Here is a 19,096-nt window from a genome sequence, read left to right as displayed (position 1 = left end):
TTATAGATAACTTTATATGTTTATTTCAGTGGGTATGTTCTCCTGGGTTAAATTCCATTCCTCAATCAAACAAGAGCTGTATGGCAGTCATATGTCTTTTGGAAGTAGAAGCTGAATGAATGCAGTGACGCCCCTTATGTTTACAGAGTTGCTTATCGGTTTATAGTGTTTAAGCAGTTTCTGTATACACAGTAGTAACATAAACAGAGGATACATTAGGGTACTAAGTGGTTAATGAAAAATAAACATTGAGTGAGAGACATTACCACTGAGAGAAAAGCCCTGAGTCAGTTGTGGCTTTACTCACAAGATACATTATTGATAAGAGGCTACTAATAAAGTACTAAAGTAAATGTCTATATCTGTGTCAACAACAAAACTTGAATGGCTGATTTCACAGACGCAGATTAACATTAACACTAATTCTGAACTACCCAATTCTGCTGTAGGTGTGGTCATCCAAGACTAGTGGTAAATCTAGTTTTATATATACATTTTTATAATTTGTAATTTGATAAGTAGCCTAATTGAAGTACAAGACAAACATACATTCCACATGGTATTCCTAATAGTGTAGGCATGCCTGTTCAAACATTCAACATGCAGCATACTCAATACTGGACAGCAATGATATGAAACAAGTGTATTATGTTTGCAAAGAATCCCAGCCCAGCTGGTTCCCATGAAAAAGAAAATGTTACAAATGACTGAAAATTAAAATTGAGGATTCATGACTACCAAACCTCTACTGAAAAGTGAGCGCAGAGCATGAGTCATTATTAAAACAGAGTATTAAAAAAAATATTGTGGTTGGTAACCAAAACTTGTTTTGACTACTAGAATTAAATGTTCTCTAATCTCCTATCAGTTGATTATGTAATACTTTCACCTGGAGAACATTTTGAGAGGTTTTGTGAAATCATCAACTGTTTCGTTGGTTTCCTCTGTGAAGACAATGTAGAAATGATAATGATGAATTAGCAAAATGACCTCATCTCAGCATGTATTGCCTAGTTTATATCATTGCATTTACCAAAAATGTAATGGTATTTGTAATCTATTTTTTCCAGCCTTAAAATCTGAAGACGATAACTATTACATCAACGGTGCCTGGACTATTGACTGGCCTCGTAAATTTGATGTGGCTGGAACAGCCTTTCATTACAAGAGGCCTGCTGATGAGCCTGAGTCTTTGGAAGCTCTGGGTGGAACCACAGAAATCCTTGTTGTTATGGTAACGTTACACCTCAGTGGCCTTTGGTTGTGTTTATCAGCTTTATTCTGAATGACATTAATTTATTGTTCTTGCAGTGCTCTGTCACTAGTTAATCAAACTTTTGTCGCAAAATGTGAGCTGTGGCTTGTGAAATATTGGAATACATTTGTGCTGAATGAGGTACAGATACAAATGGTGCAAACCTGTAAAGGACCGACTGGATTCCTTGTAGTATGTGAAAGGGAAAACAAAACATGCGGTAAGAAAGTAATAATAATAAAAATACAAGCGGGGGGAAAAAAAAAACAAAACAGTAGAATTGCAATCAATCAGCAGTACAAACGACATTTTCCAAAATCTTTAGCTTCGTGTAAGATAAAGAAATTATGCAGCACTCGGTACCCCTTTTTAAACATTGATTATTTTAATTGATTGCGAAGTCCCCTTCACCAGAACTGGAAAAAAATCAGGTCATTTCAGTGCATGTTTTAGTTTCAACCACGTTCTAAATATACATTTTACAAAATACAGCTGAAATGAAGTAAAAGGTTGTGGCAAAGTGGCAAATAGTAGAGGAGGTGAAGTGCAGGTGCAGTAATCCAATAAGAAAAGACAGACAACAAAGTATGGGTGAAATGATTTCTGTTTTTATTTGTATCCAAGCAATCTGATGACCAAACAGTAAACAATAGGAGGGCTGGCAATACACAGCGATGTGAATTGCGCAGAGGATAATGATGGGTTGCTGTCCCGTAAATAATAACAAACAACAGTCCAGTACATATACAAAGTAAGTGACGTAGTGCTCAAGGTGAAGTACAGTTTATTCGTGATACAAAGTGCAGGGTTGTCCGGGTTTAGTGCTGGCCTTGGCCATAACCATCACAAGGAACAGATCACATCACTACCTCCCCTTGTATACCGTCAAACATGATCCCTTGGTTAACGAGCACAACCACTCCTTCAGTCCGCGGATGCCAGGCCGTTAACCTTCCTGGTCAATGATTTAGTGTACCGTAGCTCCACCCCCTTTCTAGATGGCCGACTTCCACTGAACTGTGAATAAATTGTCGGGCCATCCATTCCAGGGTACTCTGTTCCAGCGCCCTTGCATGTTGGGAGGGAGATCTAACACCAAGAATCATTCTTTCTCTGTCACAAGAGAAAGAAGGCCTGAACTACAATGGCCCTTGAGAGTTGTCCTTGGGGACCCCCTATTTCTGCTGATTGAGCCTTGATTGTCTACACAAAAACTCCTACAAGCTGACTGAAAGAGCTAGAGCAGCCCCAGAATTACCTGTGTCTGCTACTGTTGAAATAGTACTCTGGGGTGTCTGGCCAGAGGTTTGGAATCTGTTAGAAATATGGCCTTGAGAAAACATTTAAACATAAAGGGTTAACGAAAATGAGAAAACAGGAGTACGTAATCGGATTCCATCCATAACCATCTATTTAACAGCAGTTGTTATTAATGCGTTGTTAAGCTCCAACGATTTTTGTCTATGAAGGCATGTTTTTAACGAATTGAGAGAAAAGTTAACGTTTACCTCATTAGCATAAAGCTTTCATCAGTCCTGAGCGTCAACCTGCTATTCATAAGAGTGAACGACAGCAAAATGCTGCCGATAGCTAGGTGTTATTGAACGCTTTCCACAGTCAAATCTAAACTAACGACAGCCTTGCCAGACTATTTTTTTTTAAGACATTTTATTATTACACTTGCTCTGTTATACAGTTTGACATACCTGTGATTAACACTGCCTATTTTGTAACAAAAAGAAAATGAAGGAAAATGTTTAATATAAGTATATACTCACACAGTGGCACTGGAACATTTTTTTAAGTGGGGGTGCTGAAAGCCATTAAACAAAACTGTAACCCCTGTATATGGTGGAAGCCATGCAAAGCCAGGAGGTGCTGCCGCATCCCCAGCACCCGTAGTTCCAGTGCCCCTGTACTCACACAAGAACATATTCTCTGGCATAATCATTTTGAAACAGCGCTGAGAAGCGTAGAGCCTGAGAAGTCAGAGACTGAGAATAGACAGTTATTTTATTGTTATTATTTATTTGCCGTGATCCGCGGCTGACAGCGGTCCTTCTCTTTTTATTTATTTTACCTGTGTTCACAATAAACAGTTTGGACGAATACTGCCTTTGTGAACCTCCTTATTTTCACGGAGCATTGCAATACAAAGTATACCAGTGCTGCTGATGCAGTTGGTGGGAAATTTGGGCTTGCTTGTGTCGCACATCACAAAACTATCCATTTTGTGTACAGTGTGCAATACGGCGTGTAATTTTCACTGATTCATAAACATAAACTCACCCTGATTGATTCCCTGCTTTAAGCAGGGTTTATTATTATTATTATTATTATTATTATTATTATTATTATTATTATTATTATTATTATTCAAACAACCTCCTATAGTGCTTTTTGTTGAGGGTTTTTTTTTGGTCCATGAGTTAAAAATGGAAATCTTATGTGTGCGTATGGAAATGTGTTTACCAGTGTACAAAACAGAATACAAAGTATTTTTTTAAAAAGTTATTTATTTATTTATTTTTTTGGCAGACATGATAGGGACATTGGAATCAGGTTTTGTAAACTGCCGTGACTGGCAGCTGCAGCTGTTTCAGTAGTAGGCTACTGTCAGTGGATTGCGTTTTTCTTTTTGCAACACCTACCGACACAACGCAGGGAACATTAATAATGCTGATAATGTCATCACAAAGAGGCAGGTTTTCATTCTTGAACGACTCTATACCCATTCATAAAGTGCTTTGTGACAGTCGTCTGTTTACTCAGATCATTTTATGAATAGCAATATGGACAGCTTTTGTTAGTTTTAAACAAAATTTGTTTTATTAAGGCAGTCGGCAAGTATGTTTATGAATAGGGCCCTAATTCTGTAAACCGTAAAACATTAGACCTCAGAACAGAACAGGAATAGACCAGGCAGACAGTTTTTAAAAAAACTACCCACACAAAGGATGACCGCTAACCTCCAAGTAAAATTAAAGGCAGCAAAGTGGCAGGCGCACAGCCTTCTGCTTAGGGTTAGGTCACACTCTGGGTTTGCATCAGGTTTCAAGAATCCTTTTTTTTGTTATTGTTATTTTCATTTTAGGTTCTCCTTCAGGAACAGAATCTGGGCATCAAGTACAAGTTTAACGTTCCAATTACTCGCATTGGCAGTGGGGACAATGAAGTTGGTTTTGCATGGTATCACCTGCCTTGGTCAGAGTGTTCTGCCACATGTGCAGGAGGTAATAAGTCACATTTACCATAATCTTAATGTTTTATGACTGCAGCATGGACTATTTATTGTTCGTTATAGTTCAATGCTGGTATTAACAAATTTCATCTGAACAAAATGAATATGAAGAAAAGTGTAAGTAAGTTTCTGTTGAGTTGTAAGGTATTATATTTCACATTTTTTTAAAGGCAAGATTTTATTTAATGTCATTGATGTTTAAGAGATTGCATCCAATGGCCTTTCATCTCATCACACTGCTTTATGTCTGAGCCACATTTGGAAGAGTTCCCTCCAGATTCAAAGTGAAAATACAGCTAATTGCTCAGTGATGAAGATTATTCAGTAGCAGGATTTTCTTTGTAAGATACATAGGGGTGAAATAACAGATTACTATTATTTTTTTTGATTAGTTGGTCTCTGCAATGCTTAGAAAATCAGAGTGCATGTTTTTCATATTTGAAATTTGTGTCGTGGTTATCATGTAATTTGTCTGAGCGAGCGCCCAAGTATTATTTTTTTTTTTTGGTTAGCCAGTACAACTGTTTTACAGATGGAAGATATCCTGCAGTTTGGCTCCTGTGTAATTAAATATTTTAACTCTGGGACAGCAGTTTCATGTGGTCGGTCACAAAAATGACTAAAGCATTTTTGTTTGCCTGCAAATTAAGGCGTCTTATAAAAGAACAAAGACTGTTCCTTGCAGTTTTAATAGCTGGTCATTTAAAAGCATGTAAAATATTTGCAAACGCAATTTTTGGAGAAGAGCACTTGGATTATGGTCACTAAACCTTACAAAAAACATTGCTTTTCATAAAAAGTTGTGTGGATGTATATTGTGGGTATTTTATAGGCATTTATTTAAAAACTACACACGTGGGAGAAACTTACTATAACTCTGCATTCGTCAGCCCCTGTTAAGAATAATTTGTCTTGAGTCTAGCATCTGTGCTCTATGTGATTTAAATTTGACTGCTTCAAGCTTCACAAGGCTGAGAAATATAATAGAACTGCACTGAAGACAATGCTGACACCTCTGATTTTATAATGCTGTGTGTGTTTATAATCAACACCTTTATAAGGCTCATAATTAAATGAAGCTGGTTAAGGTAATTTCTTCATAAATATGGAACTGCTGCACAATACCATTGTATTTCATTTAGTATTTATTTAGGTTTATTACATTTTATACTTGAAGTAATATAAACTCCTATTAATACAACTTTTATATTATCTTTCTAGGTCTTAATGTAATTGCATAGGCAGTCAAACAATATTCGATCTTCAATAAATGAAATTAAATCATAACATTTTATTCAGACAGTAATTCACACAATTTCAGTACTGAAGTGTTCCATAGCTGTTTCCTTTCGAAATCCAAGCCTTCCTCTGAAAAATTATTGAGCCAAAACTCAAATAACAAACCTGACCAGTTAAGTTGACCGAAGCAACATCAGACAGGAAATGAAACTGATAAGATCAGCCCAGGGCACTGCTAGGGTTAAAAGTAATAAATCGTCTTGTTAAGATTAAGTTATCTCTATTCACTCTGAAATTAACATTTAAATGTGTCAGTTTCTTATGATAAAGTGTTAAAGTTATGTTTTTTTTTGTTTTTTTTTAAAGATATACCGATGCCGTCTTTGACAAGAACTGACATGTATTCATTGCTATTCAGAGATTTAAGGAATCAATCTGCCTATAACGGTTCTTGAACAGTGATTCAGGGGTCTTGCTGTTTGAGATGCCCACCCACAGATACTATGGGACTATGTGGCAAACACTCACTTATGATATTTGTAACCAAGCAGGATTTACCTGGCTTTATGGCAAACCTACCACATGCCTCAGACTTAATTCTCTTGATCTTCCTCACCAGGGAGTGACCTCATGGCTGCCCTTTCTGAAAGCATCTGAGCTCACACACTATTGGTTTGTTTTGTAACGTCAATACCTTCCAATACAGTAAAGTCTAGGTTAGAAGACAATGGCCTATACAGTATTCAGGTTACATTTCAGTACTTTTGCACAAGTAACCATGATGTACATCTTATTTCCTCTGATATTAAAAATTACTTTGGTTAAATTTCAGTGAAAGTACCATTGTTTCATAATCTGTGTGTTCTGTTAATATAGGTTCCCAGAAACAAGAGGTAGTGTGTAAAAGGCTTGACGATAACTCCGTTGTGCAGAATAGTTACTGTGACCCAGAGAGCAAACCACCAGAGAACCAGCGTGCCTGTAATACTGAGCCATGTCCGCCTGAGTAAGTCTTCTGTTGTGGGTGTGCGTGTGTGTGTGTATTTGTGCTGAATCAACCATTGTGTCTATTCTACTGTTACATCAGTCATAGGGTTTGACAACCAGAGCATGTTTGTGTGAATTACCAAGCGTCATTAGTTTTCCATTCACTCCCAAGGTCAGGGTTATCGGAGAGGAGGCCTTTGGTTTTTGGACTTGGAGACAACCTATTTATCAACAGGGCAAAAAAAAAAGAAACAAGGAGATATAACTTTTAAAACATAATAATGTCTGAAATGGAAATGTGCTGCAGACAGTAAAGTATTCTAAACAAACTTTGATATACATCTGTTCTGCAGTATTCGCTCATGCAGCAGTCAAGAAATGGCCTATTTTGCTATTTGAATGAATGAAGCAAGACCGTGACTGCCCAACATTATTACTGTTAAAACATAATTTGCAGACAGGTGTTCCAAATACATCCGTAAATAGTTATAGAAATAACACCTGTTTACCATTTACCAGTATGTAAACAGGATAGTTCTGGTAAAATCTTTAAACAGGGGCGGATTCACAGAAAGCTGTTTATTTGTGCTCTGAGAACATAATATATTCATATGATGGAAAGAGTTAAATAAACTATTTCGTTTTTTACACACTAATAAGTGGTCATTTATTTTGTATGTCAGCGCTGGAGAATGGGCTTGCATGTGTTTGCGTTGAGCTGAACATTGAAAAAGACACTTCTGCTGAAGTGTTTGTCTGCTAGACTAAGATGTGTCCTCTGTTTTAAGTGTTTACAGCTATAGATGAAGTATCAATACGCAGTGATTTTGACGCCATGTCAATGCTTTATTGCACAGGTGGTTTATCGGGGACTGGTCAGAGTGCAGTAAGACCTGCGACGGGGGAATGCGCTCTCGGACCGTGCTGTGCATCAGAAAGATCGGACCCGCGGAAGAGGAGAGCCTGGACGACAGCAACTGCCTGACACACCGACCAATCGAGAAAGAGCCCTGCAACAACCAGTCGTGCCCACCTCAGTGGGTGGCTCTGGATTGGTCAGAGGTGAGCCACTGCCTTGAATTCTTGCTGTTGTAAGGAATTAGCTGATCCAGTTCCATTCTGTAACTCTAGTGATGCCCAGGGCTACTTTAATTGGCACATTTCCTGCCTTAGGAGTGCACTGGGATCAGATTTATATTAACTCAAAGACACGCTTGCTCTGTGAGCATACTATCCTGGAGTTACTTTGAAAGCTGGGCTGGGTTAAATTGTTTTTGTCAACTTTGCTGCTGCTTTTTGTTTTTTGTTTTAGTCAATGAAATTATTATACAGGTTGTTGAACCTGTTCAGCTTGGATGGTGAGGCTAAATGTTTTTGGAAACATCATCAGCCATTTTTAAAAAAGTGTGTGTGACATTACAGAAAGAAAAAGAAAATGGAAAATGTGCTTGCACAAGATCTTACCAATAAATAACTCAGCAAATATAATTTGTTTTTCAATTCGTCATTTAAAAAAACAAATATAAGCAAGTACTGTTATATGACTACATTTATTTGGCACATGAGTTTAATGAATGGAATACATCTTGATATAATTTGTACATTACAAAATGTAAGACCTTGTTGATGTCAGCCTACCTACCTTAGGTTCTGTAGTGGGTAATACAGTATATTGGACTAGCAACAGGTTATACAGCATATTTTCACAATTGATTAACAATGTTTCACAACTCCTTATTAATCTGTTTTTCTTTACATCTGGATATGTGTTAATTACATTCTTACCTATATCATGTAAACAACTGACCCAATTATAATGACATTCCTTATGAACATTATCGTTCTTGTTATGGGCATGATTTGTGCATTAACAATTTCTTAATGATATTACAATTGTATTCTAAATTAAAATGGCAAAATCTGAAGTTGCCGCAGGGCTCCCTTGTAAAAGTTCTTCAGAGTAAAAGCTTAGCAAAGTGTAATAAAGCATTGTTAAAGCACAGGTAAGCATTGTAAAGAATAGCAAGGTATGGTAAAGCATATTAATCAACATGGCAAACGGGGGTAAATACATAGTATAACCACAGGAAAAGCATGGTAAAACTGCAGAAATACAGTGCTAAAATACTGAGATAAAACTTCATAAAGGCTGAGATTAATTGCTATGGGTGTTGAATTGTGGAAGTCTTCAGTATTAGGGATAGCAGAAGCCAGCACCTCTGTAACTGTTTGTGGGAGACATGTACATACTGTACATCAGTATGCATTTGTTATTTTCTTCCTGCAGTGTACACCGAAGTGTGGTCCAGGCTTTAAACACCGCATCGTCCTGTGCAAGAGCAGCGACCTGACTAAGACCTTCCCGCCCTCCCACTGTCCTGATGTGAGCAAGCCGCCTGTGAGAATCCGCTGCAGTCTGGGCCGGTGCCCGCCTCCTCGCTGGATCACCGGGGAATGGGGACAGGTAAGTCACCCGGCATCACAGCTCCTGTCAGGCTGAAACCTCTTCTCAGAAGAAAGGTTTCTCAATAATAGTGCCCTGTATTAAAACTTTCAAAACATTTGATTAAGCTTCATCCGGAGGATACTGTTTCAAGTTGTATTATCATGGTGAGGAGGTGTTACTTTCTGTGAGTATGACATTGTATTCAGGGAGGTGGTGTGATGCCTACTGATGCTTGTAGCTCCTATGTTCAAGGCCTGTTTTTCCACTTCTGTGCAGCAGTAGAGACATTGGTCACCAAACAACAGTGCAAGATGGGGTTATACCAGTTAATGTCCTCAATGAGCTGCTAGTGTGCCTACAAGAATATAAATTATCTTATGTAGTGATGTTTTATAAGGCCTTGTTAACATTATATCCTGTTTGAAAATAATTTCTAAGAAACTGTTTCAAAACTACTGCAGTGACATAATCTAGTGATTTAATACATTGAGGGCGTTTTAAAGTAGTTATTGTTTGACATTTACCTGCAGAAATGCACCATAGACTTCCTACCAAGATGCCAGGAATATGTTGTGAAAATGAGATAGGGGGTTGGCAGCCAGGCCAGAGACATTCAAAGTGATAAACAAGGAATGCATTTATGTTATGAAATTTAAGTCTTGGACCAAAAATAAGGCCAGTTAGATAAAAAATAAACATTTTGAATAAAGGTACAAACGATTCAACTGTGGCTTTTATTTTTAAGTTTGGACAATATATCCAGGTATTTTAATGACAAAAAATAATAATCAGAGTAATTTTTTTTGTATTTTGCCATTCTGATAATTATATCCTGCTGCAAATTATTTACATTCAGTGTCAAACTTTTTTTGAAAACATGTGCAGGCCTTTATTTGGAGACTGAATGGGAGGCAGAATCAGTATACTGAATGAGGTGCTTATGAGCATGATTTTGAAGTTTAGGCAAACTTTTTTTTCTGAAATAATTGATTGGCAGGCAGCAAGTAGTTGAAAATTGTAGATGTAAATCTAAAGAAAAAAAAAACCTAACAGAAGTCTAATTCAAGCACTGCAGTTGAATGACTTCCAATTCAAATTTCACATTTGAGAATTCAAGCAGGGCAGCAGTCTCAGACTGTTGGTGGCTCCACACGTTGGACACTTGCCTTCAGTTCATAGGTTCACTAGTTTAAATCCTGCTGAAGGCAAACGCTGGACATACTGCATCTGTCTGTGCTGAAGCTCTGTACTATTTATTAATCGTTACTTTATTTGGAAGATGTGTAAAGCTGAAATTCTGTCTCCTTCCTGGACAATTAAGAACCCTGTTCACCCACTGGGAATCTCCGCACTTCTCCCTGAGAATATACCTGCTGTATTCTATTTGAGCAATAAAATAAACACTGTTTGGATTCTCACAATGCTTGTTTTGTTCTGGGTGGGACTTGAACTCTAAATTGTTCCACAGTTTTGGGGGCCCTTTTTATCTAAGGATTGCATTGTTGCTCTTGAATCTATCAGTGCTGCCACTACATGTCATCTTGATTTATCCTTTAAAAGCACAGCAGGTGAATGTGTCAAGGTATGTTTAAAAAAGAGTGGCTCGCTTATCAAGGGGCATTTATGTCTACAGTGTCATTTTCACTGTTTAATTTCTACACAATGTAACGTTATATTCAGTCAGTTATAGAACTTTGTAATCCAGTATAAGAAAAAATCCTGAATGGGGGACAACATTATAGTTACTCAGTCCTGTGTAAAATATCACAATACAAAGTTCAAATGAATCTTATTTGCTTTTGCAAATGCTGTCTTTAGAATATGTCTTTGTTTGTTTTTGCCACAGTGCTCTGCTCAGTGTGGTTTGGGACAACAGATGCGGACGGTGCAGTGTCTCTCGTATACCGGCCAGCTATCCAGTGACTGTCCAGACAGTCTTCGGCCGACGACCATGCAGCAGTGCGACAGCAAATGTGACGCCACTCCCATCCTCAGCACAGAAGGTGGGTATATTATTTGAGCGAAGCCCACTGGGGGAAATAACACTGACCTTGTAGTGCAGCGCTAGTGCAAATGGATGTCCTTGAACATTTTTATAGACTTTGGGAACTGTTGTTCCTCAGTCTAGCCTGTTAATCTTAGACTGTGTTTTTTCTAATTTTCAATATGTGATTTTTTAAATTTTTTTTTTCAACTGGGTTTATAATAGTCGGCTTGCAGTATGAAAAACTGCAGTTTTAATGTGAGGACAAATAAAATAATAATGGTAGCTTAAATAGGCAGCTATTGTGACATGCTTCCCATTTTTGATAAATCCCCTTACCACCAAACCCCACAGACAGACCAGCTTGATGACCTGCTGTGTCGGAGGTCATTGTTTCAGTGCACGTCAGCTGGTTGATTGGTATGTTTTTAAAACTTAACAGTAATACCAAAGGGAAGTAGGCTGGAGAATGAGATAAACCCTGCTGGTCCATATAAGGGAGGGAAGAACAACAAAGGTTTTTTTTCTTTGAACAGGATCAGCTCACCACACATGGAGCCTGGTATACCTTTTATGAGGACGCCTTGCTAAAATAAATTATGTTTATTGTTGCATTTAGTTAACTAAAACTAGGCATAAAAGAATATTTGTAGTTACCTAAATGGCTTTTAGATGCTGTTGAAATAGATTAGCAAAGGATAATAGCCAAGTCTTGCGCTCCATATAATGACATAAGACCTAAACTTTTAGAGCTTTGGGGATACTGATGATTCTCCAGTCAGTGAATCACTTAACCATTTTCTTTACTGTCCTGCAGATTTTACTGCACTCAATGAATAGCAACGTGTTTTGAGTCACATTAGTTTTTGTTAAAGTCAAGAGGAAGCTTTTTTTTTTTAGCATTTCAGTAAGTAATGCTACAATGGAATTAGAAGACAGAGGGTTCCCTCCACGTTGCCCAGTTTCTGTTTAAATAATAAGATTGAGCACCATTCATTCTTCAGACATTGTGTTGGGTTGAGCAAACACTTCCCACTGTTTTGCCTCATTCAGGTGACATTCTTCAGTTCCAAAACAAGATTTGTGGGATTTGTTTTGCTTTAAGCTGATCCTGATTTCTTCACGCTCCACAGGCGGGTCAGGGTAAACTTTGTTCTGGATTGACAAGAAACAGGCAGTAGCAACGAAAAAGAACAATGCCAAGGCAGTTCCCAGAAATATGACTGTCCAGATTTATAATTATTTGAATTTTGTTTTTTGCTGATAATTATATGTTGGCTGCAATGGCATGGCAGTTTGGTGAAACTATTTTAAACTGCTGTGTCGGGCGGAATACTGAAATGTGTGGCTTTTAATGTGACTATATTATTCTTTCCTCCTTGTTAGTATAGTTGCTTTGTAACTGTTGTGTAGCATCACCAGAGGCAGGGCCCTAGAAAAGGGCTCTGCTTTGCAAATTTCTTCCAAGTGATTAAAAGACAAATGGATAATTGGATAGACTACACAGAATATAACACTGGATGTGCATTAGATACATTCTTTTTAAATGTTCTTTCTACTTTGTGACCTTTTTTTGTGCAGTTTTTTCTCCCGCTGTTGACAGGCTATTTTGTTAACGAGAACATTAATCCAAGATTGCAGACAGCTTTTCTAACAGAAAAGGAATATTAGGTCAGAGCCTTTCCTAATGTATATTGCTGTTTGATCAAGACTGCCAAAGGTCACCTGAAACTTTACTAAAAAGCAATATAGGCTGCCTTTCATGCCGTCTCATATTTCCTGCTATTTTATGATGAGTATCTCATGCACTGCTCACAGTAGCTGCAAGGACTTTGTCATTTTCTAATTTATTGTCTGAGGGTAATGGTAAAAATGTTTAAGGGAAGTCAAGGTCACTGCATGGCTTATTAGTTTCCAGAATGTTTAAGAACTTACCTTACCAATAATTAATCATGTACTGTTAGGAAATCCTGTTTATTGGTGAAAAAATTATCAGAAGACAACTGGATATTGTTAGTTGTTCATCATGGAATTTAGGTAAATCCATGCAAGTCATGGCACATAGTAACAGGGTCTCCCTAATAAAATGGTAACCTGCTTTTAATTTTCTATGTTAAAAAAGCAACAAGCTTAACTGATTCCATAGGGTATATTCATGTGGTGGAGCTGGTAATGCAGTCGAATGCAAGAGCCTGAAGTTCAGTTTCAGTACACTACAGGTGGTAAGAGTAATTGCTTGCAGCTGATCCTGTACTGTTTGTTTGGTAATTGTGAAATGGTTTTAACAGCAGGAGGTGCGTTTGCTGTATTTTTATATTGTTGGTATCTCATTGGCTTGGACAAACTGTACTATACACTGTATAGACCTACTACACCGAGCAGCACCAAGCATTTTTGTAATGGTCTGTTTCACTATCTAAAATTTCTTGCAATGGTTAAATTATTCCAGCCCACTCCTTTCTTGCCCAAAGTTAGCAAAGCTCTCTTGCTGTGCTTGTGTTGAGTTGATGAGCTGAATCATGAAGCAGCTGTGCATAGATACGTGCTGACGTGTGCACTCAGTGAGGACTACCTGGCTCTTATCAAAACCTTCATTATTGTCTATAGTGAGGATATCATTCAATTTGCTTGTTAAGCAAGTACAGTAAGACTGTACTATGTGTTATTAAAGTATTACACTTTAGCTTTCTTTAAATGTTTTATTTAAAATAAGGTTTTTTATTATTCTGCTGGTGCACAGGGATATTACTATTGGTGAGATGGGTGGTTGTCAGGCTATTGACATAAAATGACCCCTAATTTTCAGGCACACTTAATTTTTCAGCTCCCAAAGAGAATGCACTTCTGAAAGTGTTAAAATATAGAAAGCAGTCTTTCAAATAAACATGAGCCCTATTGGGGTAAGAAGTGCCAGGGGTATTAACAAAGCTTAGCTTTATGGGACTGTAGGGCAATGTGGATAATACTAGTGGAGGCATGCAGAACTTGGATAGAGGTGTGTTTTCATTTTTCTCCCTCTTCTCTGTACTCATTCTTTTTTTATGTTTCCCCTCCAGAATGCAAAGACGTGAACAAAGTGGCTTACTGCCCACTGGTGTTGAAGTTCAAGTTTTGCAGCCGAGCGTACTTTAGGCAGATGTGTTGCAAGACCTGCCAAGGACACTGACCCACAGATAGCGGGTGAGAGAGAGCGAGAGAGAGAGAGAGACAGAGAGAGAGAGAGAGAGAGAGAGAGAGAGAGAGAGAGAGAGAAAGAGAGAGAGAAAGAAAGGAAGAGTGAAAGCTTTGTTATTCTACCACGGAAACAATGCCCATCAATTCTAGGAGCCACGCCGAGAAATGGAATGGATCTCCTCACACTCTTTTACCCTGTGGAAAACATAACCACTGGTCAGCCCATGCTGACAGGATTTCTATTTTATTTTAACTTCTGTGAAGTCAGAATTTAGAGCTCTTTTTTTTTTTTTTTTTTTGTTAAATCCAAAAGTGCTGGACACATCACACGGAGAGGATACACCCAACTGGAGCAATCAACATAACAAAATACAAACACCTGGTGACTGGAGGAGACCCTGTGTTACAGTCCTGAAAAAATAGTTCAGGTTCCATCCTGGGTTTTTCATTGTAGAAAAATAATGCATGGACTTTAAAATGTACAAATGTACTCATACATGCATACATACATATGTTTTTATATTTTTGCTCTTTCTTTCTCCTAAATATGTTTCTCTAGTATGATTATATTGTCATATATATATATATATATATATATATATATATATATATATATATATATATATATATATATATAATTTGAAATAATTTGAAAAAGTGCTGTGTAACAAAAGGAGCAATAATTAAAAAGAATAAGGTAATGTAGGTACATAATAATGTTAAGAATTGAGGAAAAAGAATTATCAGGACGCTGAAGAAGGGCTTGTAGCCCGAAATATCCTGATAAAAATAGATTTTTAATCAATTGATTAGGTAACTACATTGCCTTTTTCTTTTTGAAATGATATATATATTATATAATATATATATATATATTATATATAATATATATATATAATATATATAGATATATATATATTAAATTGAATTGAGGGTGAAATACATCCAATGACAGCAGATATACTTGCAATGATGAACCAATGTTTATTCTCAGACAGGATGGCAAAATCACAGTACCTTACAGCAAGCAATAACATATTGCTCTCTCCAGCGCAGAACGGATGAGTGTCCACATCCGAGCCATAAGCCTATTAGCAATCAGCTAACTACAACTAACATCAGTATTCCCTGTTATACTATCCCAGTTTTTCCGGTCAATAACTAACCCTGCGATTGGATAACAGGCAGGAAGGGTCGGTACCGGTTCCAATACAATAACAAACCTCCAAGTACCTAACCCTTTGTAACACCAAGCCCTTCTGGCAGTGCAGAGTCCCTTCAGCACTTCTGCCAATAACACTCATATTGGTCTCTGTATTGACGTGAACATTAACCATTTAGCAATTAATACTGAAGTACTGAAGGAATACTAAACAAAAACACAGTACATTTAAATTCAGTCTTTGTAACTGGCCGGCAGATGAACAGCCCGTCCATTGGGTTTTCTTCAACCATGGGCCCTGCTTCATTGGCTCAGAGTCGCCATCAGGGCCAGACGTGGGGAGTCTTCATTATGCGAGATGTACGATGGCGACAAGCAGCCGACAGATGTTTCTTTGTGGGCTGCTGTTGGGCTTCTGCCCCAGGAACGTCAGATCCATCGCTGTTACTGTCAGCGTCGATTGCTGGGTCTTTGGAGTTGACAGGGTTCTAACCCTGGGGTGGTTTCAGAGAATTGGGGCTCTGGAGCGTGACCTCATGTCTCATACCCCTTCTCCACTGGCACATCCGACCTGGGTACGGGTGGTTCTCCACTGGCTATTTGTCGAGCAGAGCGAGAACCAAACCTTGAATCTCCAGCCTCACAAGACTTCTGAATCCAGCTGCGAGCCAAGCAGAGCCAGGGGCGGGGTTAAGGGTTTTCGTCATTTTGTTACATCAGTCAGTACAGTCCAGAAAGAAAAACAGCAAACATGGTGGGCAGCGAGTGTGATGAGAGAAAAGTACAGCCTTGGGACACTGAGAAAGTCCACGCTGTAGTTTCTCTGTGGGTAGACAGAAGTGTTCGGGAATTCATGCTTCAGAAATGAGAACGTTTATGCCCGAATTTCTGACTATTTGAAGCAAATGGGCATAAACCGTGGGTACGGTACACTTAACTCACACACTAAAAAACACAAAATTTTAACAAATTTCTCATCCTTGGCCTTTATTATATTAATATAAAGAAGAAAAAAATGCGGAAATTAAAACAATTCTAAACTTACTTACAAAAATATAGTCAAACAAAATACTGTACAACTGTACCATACGTACATCTACGGCTCTCGTTGCACTCCTTAAATGGGATATCTTTGGCAAATCATATGTTTAAAACCTTATTTTTTCACCTTCAAAAGAACTAATTGAGCTTAAGTAAGTCGATATAATCAGTAAACTTTGTGGAATATAAAGACATTCCTGAATATCTTTACAAAATATAGTGATAAAAGATACAGCTGTACCATTTGTCTGTTCATTTTTGTACACCATTTGTTGGCACATCTTTTAGCAAACTGAGTTAATTAATAACAAATAATAACAACTGTCTTTTGTTGCGTGTGATGTCAGTAGCATGGCTTTACTCTGCAGTGGAAAAACAACCCAGGTTCTCCTTAACTGCACCTTGAGGGCTCAGTATGGCCCCGGCGTGGCTCGGTTGTAAAGTGGAAAAGAGGTATCAGTCACCTCATGCATCCTGGGATCACATCGTTGGTAAATAGTTGTAGACAGTCGGTGCATAACCTTCTTACATGCTTAACCCTGAGTTCATAGAGTACTGGTGGAAGGCACACACAAATTACAAATGGACTCTTCCGCAGTGCCTGAATGTTTAGGCTGTCCTTCTTCTTAGTACTGTCCCAAACGTAAACTAAGTCACCAACATTGTAGACCTTCTCTCAGGCTCGCAAGTCATAGGTCTTCTGTCGTACATGACATGCACAGAGGTGCTGTCGAGCTGTATGATGAGCTTGCCTGAGGCCTTTCTTTAGATTTTGTAGGAAGTCTGGGGCGTCCATTTCATCGCGATTCATTTCCGCAGTATGCAACCATGGTCCTAGGGTAGGTGAACTTCTCTCCCCAACATCAGCCAGTTCAGTGTGAACCCAGTGCTCGAATGGAGTTTACTGCGGTATGCAGCTGTGAGCAGAGGCAGGTGTTCGTCCCAGTACTTTTGGTTTTGCAGAAGTGTGCGATTGAACCACTCTGCTTGCCCATTAGAAGCTGGGTGATATGGCATAGTTTTTGTTTTTGTTATTTGTAAAAGCCAACATATATCTTTGAAGAAGGGGCTCTCAAAATTACGCCCTTGTTCAGTATGTAGCTCCAGCAGTGCCCCAAAATTAACAATAAAGTCGTACACAAGTTTCTTGGCTGTTGTCTCAACTGCTTGATCGGGTCCAGGGAATGCTTCAACCCAGCAGGTAAACTGATCAGTTATAACTAGAATATATTTATTTCCAAAAGCAGATGTGGGGAACGGGCCCAGAACATCAGTATGCAGGCGGTCTATGAGTGTGCCTGCTTGGTAATTTAGCTATTTAGCTTTGTTTGTAGGACTGGATGTTTTATGGATTTTGCACTGTTGGCATCTAATAATAATTTATTGAATTTATAAAGCTCATTTCAAGAGATCTCAAGGTGCTTTACAACAGTAACAATACAACAAACCCAGCAAAACAAAAATAAAATCAACACCAATACAATTAAAAAAATAAATACAATTTAAAAATCTTTAGTATAAAAGTAGTACGTCTTCAGGCAAGATTTAAAAACCTAAAGAGAATGGGCCTTCCTTACCAAGAGTGGCAGTGAGTTCCATAGGCACGAGGCATAACAAGTTAAAGCCTAGCTTTAGGAACCATTAAAAGATTTAGATCAGCTGATCAAAGGGCATGAGAGGGGACATAAACATGCAGGTATTTTAGATATTTAGGAGCCAAATCATTAAGTGCCCTGTAGGTAAGAAGTGAAATCTTAAAATTGACCCTGAACCTCACTGGCAGCCAATGGAGGGAGGCCAGGACTGGGGTTGTATGCTCAGATCCAGCAGTTCTGATTAAAACCCTAGCTGCTGAATTCTGTACCAGCTGGAGTCTCTGAAGGACCCTGCCAGACACCCCAGCCAACAGACCATTACAGTAATCAATGTGTGTGGAAATATAAGCATGAATAAGCTTCTATGCATCTGAGATGGACAGAGTCTTAAATGTGCAATATTACGCAAGTGGAAGAATTACACTTTCAGGATGTTTTTATCATGAGACTTGTGGAAGGGTGGTGGGTAATTCACTGACACAGGAGACAGACAGGTGAATTTAAGCAGCACCGTACAGGTGCCCAGTTTTATTTCAGGGTGCTATTTTTCTTTTTATCACACAGATGGCGCTGTGGGTCCGTGGTCTGATTTACCAACGGTGGTAAACAGAACCACGGGCATACCAAGCGATGGTACACAATACCGGTGTCCTTGCAGGGGCTTCGAAACAATAATTCAAAACAGAAGGCACAAAGAAACAGGGAAAATAAAACAGTAACAAAACTACAAAGAAAAAAGGTGCTGCACTTGACAGCTATATCCCAGTCGCCGCTACCCGTGTGACCCGGATTACCATCCTACACTGCCGGCTAACTAGCCTGCTCCGTTACAATGCTTCAGGGTCTGCCCAAGGGTTCCCCGCTCTCACTGTCTCGCTCTGACACACTCAGTTTCGGTTTCTCCCGAGTGGTTCTCGGTCCTCGACCAGCGCTTCCGCACTCTCGGCGTGTTTAAGGGCAGACCTGAGGAAA

The 19,096-nt window shown here is 38.6% G+C and overlaps 1 protein-coding gene across 1 annotated transcript in view; it reads left to right on the top strand.

Annotated features, from left to right (window-relative positions):
• The window catches only part of LOC121316924 (A disintegrin and metalloproteinase with thrombospondin motifs 6-like), an 86,348-nt gene extending 71,564 nt beyond the window's left edge, over positions 1–14,784 (top strand). The window contains exons 19-25 of the mRNA XM_041252306.1: positions 1,071–1,234; positions 4,350–4,488; positions 6,612–6,741; positions 7,580–7,784; positions 9,010–9,186; positions 11,015–11,171; positions 14,209–14,784. Of these exons, the coding sequence (XP_041108240.1) occupies positions 1,071–1,234; positions 4,350–4,488; positions 6,612–6,741; positions 7,580–7,784; positions 9,010–9,186; positions 11,015–11,171; positions 14,209–14,318 (1,082 nt within the window). The 3' untranslated portion in view covers positions 14,319–14,784. The remainder of the gene's footprint in view (positions 1–1,070; positions 1,235–4,349; positions 4,489–6,611; positions 6,742–7,579; positions 7,785–9,009; positions 9,187–11,014; positions 11,172–14,208) is intronic.
• Positions 14,785–19,096: the final 4,312 nt, after the last annotated feature.

Source organism: Polyodon spathula, chromosome 1, assembly GCF_017654505.1.
Source record: "Polyodon spathula isolate WHYD16114869_AA chromosome 1, ASM1765450v1, whole genome shotgun sequence".
Classification (NCBI taxonomy): Eukaryota; Metazoa; Chordata; class Actinopteri; order Acipenseriformes; family Polyodontidae; genus Polyodon; species Polyodon spathula.
Note: the sequence above shows the minus strand (reverse complement) of the source record. Positions and strands in the feature narration are given on the sequence as shown.